At 35.3% G+C, this 3,723-nt stretch overlaps 1 protein-coding gene across 1 annotated transcript in view; it reads left to right on the top strand.

Moving 5' to 3' along the window:
• map4k5 (mitogen-activated protein kinase kinase kinase kinase 5) overlaps window positions 1-3,723 on the top strand; it is a gene marked incomplete in the record, with an annotated part of 103,698 nt that overhangs the window by 82,561 nt on the left and 17,414 nt on the right. The window contains 3 exon segments of the mRNA XM_014023571.1: window positions 2,409-2,595; window positions 2,893-2,961; window positions 3,041-3,133. Of these exon segments, the coding sequence (XP_013879025.1) occupies window positions 2,409-2,595; window positions 2,893-2,961; window positions 3,041-3,133 (349 nt within the window).

Raw genomic sequence — 3,723 nt, 5'->3', positions numbered from 1 at the left:
GTCTCTGGAAAGCCTCGATAAAAGACGCCGACGTCTCCTCTGATGATGAGCGCTAGTGTCGTGGTAGCAACATGCTATGTGTTTACATCCATCGCTGCCATGTTTGTAATGACTTATCGTGAGAACAAACATATTCACGTGACTTTAATAACATTTCTTACTTAATAGAAACACCGCAGTTGTGAAACTGTGTTTTTTCGACATTAACAGAAAATCGACTGTTTTGTGCACATTTGCAATGGAAACGCAGCTAGTGAAACAGCTAAAATGTAGCTGTAAATGTTTTAATTAGCATAAGGAAGCATAAGGAGCACAACTTTGCTGAACTCAGTTGAAAAAATTTGTAATACCTACAAATAATGGGTATTTAGCTTAGAAAAGCTAACTTTAGCTAATAGCACCTAAACATTAGCTACAATTTTGGCAAAGAGCTGAATATAGCATAAAGCATCTGTAAGAAGTCTAAATAGCACAAGGTGCACAAAAAGGCAMAAGAAAAGTAGATAAAAGCAAAAGAATAGCCGAAAAAAGCTGAATTTTAGCTGAAATAGCAGAAAAAGCTAAAACTAGTAGAAAAAGTAGCTAAAATTAGCACAGGAAAGTGAAAATAAGCATAAYCAGAACAAAATGTGTAAGGTGCTGTAAAGATTTAGAAACATTTTAAAAGGAGTTTAAGGATGTTGAAAACAGCTCCATTCATTTTCAGTGGCAAAAAGTGGCTAAAAACTGAAATAGCTGAAAAGTATAAATAGCTGAAATACMATAAGTCATAGCGCCCCTCATGTGAATGAGATGAACGTTTTGGTATATGAATTGTTGAAATAGCACAAAAATTGTGGAACGAGTTWGAAGCCGAAAAAACGTACAGAAGAAAAATGATAATTGTGTGAATTCTATGAAGTGTTCACACTGTTAAACCAGTATTTTTTATTTTGTACTAAGAACAGAAGCAGAGCAGCAATGGTGTCAGCTTTCTGTGTGCAGTTAACATGTTCTCACTGTGCATGTGTGGGTTTGCTCCAGCTACTCAGGTTTCTTCCCACAGATCAAAAACATGATGTTAGGTTAACTGGTAACTCTAAACTGTGTGAGTGAGAGTGTGAATGTGAGTCTCATTTGTCTTCCTGTGATGGACTGGACACGTGTTTAGGGTGTCCCCCACCTCTCACACAGGGACTAGGTCAGGCGTGGTCAGTCCTGGTCCTGGAGGGCTGCAGCCCTGCATGTTTTACTTGTTTCTCTGCTCCAACACACCTGATATGAATGAACAGATGATTATCAGGCTTCTGCTGTACGTTGGACCAAAACTGACCTTATTAGAAATAAAAGCAGAATTATATGAACCACTAAATAAATACACTTAATGCACCAATTAAATTAAAAAAGGAAAACTTTATCTCCTGTTTTATATTTGAATTGACTTTCATATTTATTTTTCCAGGTTAGTTCCAATAAATTAGTCTATATATTTGAACAGTTTAAATTTCACTGTTTTTTAAATACATATTAATTGTTTTTCCTTTTACTTGTACATGCATTTGTGTCTTAAATGTTTATACTTAATTATTTTTAAATATTTTTATATATCTTTTTATTTCTACGTGTTGCATGCCTCAGTTTAGCTAAAAGTTTAAAGTATAGTTTAAAACAAAGGCACGGAGGAAAACATTACCTGTGCATTTATTTTTAACTAAACTTTAAGCTAAACTGAAGCGGCACAAGCATACAACACATAGAAATAAAAAGACTTGTATTATATTATTATAAAAATAACTCAATTTAAGCATTCAAGAGACACAAATGCATGTACAAATAAAAGGAAAAACTATGTAAAATATGTATTAAAATTTTAAATTATGTGTTAAATATATAATTTATTGGAACTAAGCTGGAAAAATAAATATGAAGGTCAATTAAATTATAAAACATGAGGTAAAGTTCTCCTTTTTTAATTTATTTGGTGCATTTTAAATGTATTTATTTATTTAAAGGTTCATTTATCTRTTTCTGCTTTTATTTCTAATTATGTCAGTGTCGGTCCTTCATACTGCAGAACTTGGAAGAGGTAATTCAGTGACTGAATCAGGTGTGTTGGAGCAGAGAAAAATGTAAAACGTAGGATTACGGCCCTCGAGGACCAGGATTGCCCACCCCTGGACTAGATAAACACCAGCTTGTGATGCTGCACCGGAAAATAATAAAGAAATCGACAGATTGATGCTTAGTATTCTGTTTAGTAGAKATCTTTGAGAGAAACTGGTACTGGAGATTTGAAATATTGGTGCAAAAAAACAAAATGTGTTCATCCCTATTTAAAGTTTGATGAGTTGTACAGCCTTGAATGGTCTAAGTGTTGTCACGTCAAAACTAAATCTTTTTTTCTGTTKTTGACTTTTTTCTTGGTGCAGCACTTTGACTTTCCGCTTCCCAGCCCGCTGAAAGTGTTTGAGATGCTGGTGGTCCCGGAGCAGGAGTACCCTCTGGTGTGTGTCGCCATCAGCCAGGGCACCGAGCCAGGCCAGGTGGTCCGTTTTGAGACCATCAACCTTAACTCTTGTTCCTCCTGGTTCACAGAAATGGGAACAAGTGAGTCAGGTGTTTACTTTAAGTTTGTTACAAACATTTTACAATCACTTTTTTACCTGTAAATATTGCTTCAATTATTTTGCAGATGCCATGATTCTTTAGGGGAACATGCAAATACTTAGTATTCTATTTTACTATGATTTCTGTTTTTAGATTTCTAAATGTTAGAAAATACAGAGAAACTTTTATACTTTTAGCCCTACTTAGGTGCTCTTCAAACCCAGCCTGCTACATGTCATTATAACCTAGTTTAAATTAGTGAAGAGAATAAAATCATTGTTACTGTTGCACCTTGCTTTGTTTCAGGCAATCAGCAGGTGGATGCCATCCATGTCACACAGCTGGAGAGAGACACGGTGCTGGTGTGTTTGGACAGTAAGTCATTTTATCTGCTTCATTTAACTTTTCTGTCAGTGTTTATATCTCAGATGTCTCCATTTTGTTTTTTCCTCAGAAAACATAAAGATTGTGAATCTCCAAGGCAAACTTAAGTCCAACAAGAAACTGGCTTCTGAGCTCAGCTTTGACTTCTGCATTGGAGCTGTTGGTAAGACGTCAGACAAAATAGGTCAACAACACTTTGACAAAGAGTCTAGTTATACTGTACTTGTTCTATTTGTATTTTTTAAGCTCTACTTTTTTGCTCAGTTTTTTATTTTCAGAAGTTTCATTTTACGTTTGGTTTAGTCCTCTAATTGTTACATGATCCTAGTGTTGATACAGCTGTTCTTGTTGGGCGAAATTGACATGATGCCTACATAAGATCACAGTAATAAAAAAACAACAGATGTGACCTGAAGTTCAAACGTAGATCTACACACCGCAGTATTTAAGTATTAACTTTTCATYTAACCAAGTTGATATTAATCAAACATAAAATCATGACAATCAGAACATGAGCTGACAACTACCTTCATACCAGGGTTCAACAAGATTTTTATTTTTTTCACCTGCCCTGTTGGGCAGGAGATGAAAAATGTTGCCTGCCCAACATGAAAAGTTACCTGCCCAAAACAAAAGCGATTTAACGGCTTAACGGCTAATTTAACGTTTCTTTTGTGAATTAAAGAGAGAAATGTTCTCGTCTCTTCGTCAGTCCACATGTACATGTTGTTGTTGTTCGCAGCCATGTTTTTG

This window comes from Austrofundulus limnaeus, unplaced genomic scaffold (genome assembly GCF_001266775.1).
Source record: "Austrofundulus limnaeus strain Quisiro unplaced genomic scaffold, Austrofundulus_limnaeus-1.0 Scaffold377, whole genome shotgun sequence".
Lineage (NCBI taxonomy): Eukaryota > Metazoa > Chordata > Actinopteri > Cyprinodontiformes > Rivulidae > Austrofundulus > Austrofundulus limnaeus.
This window is presented reverse-complemented; position numbering and strand designations above follow the sequence as displayed.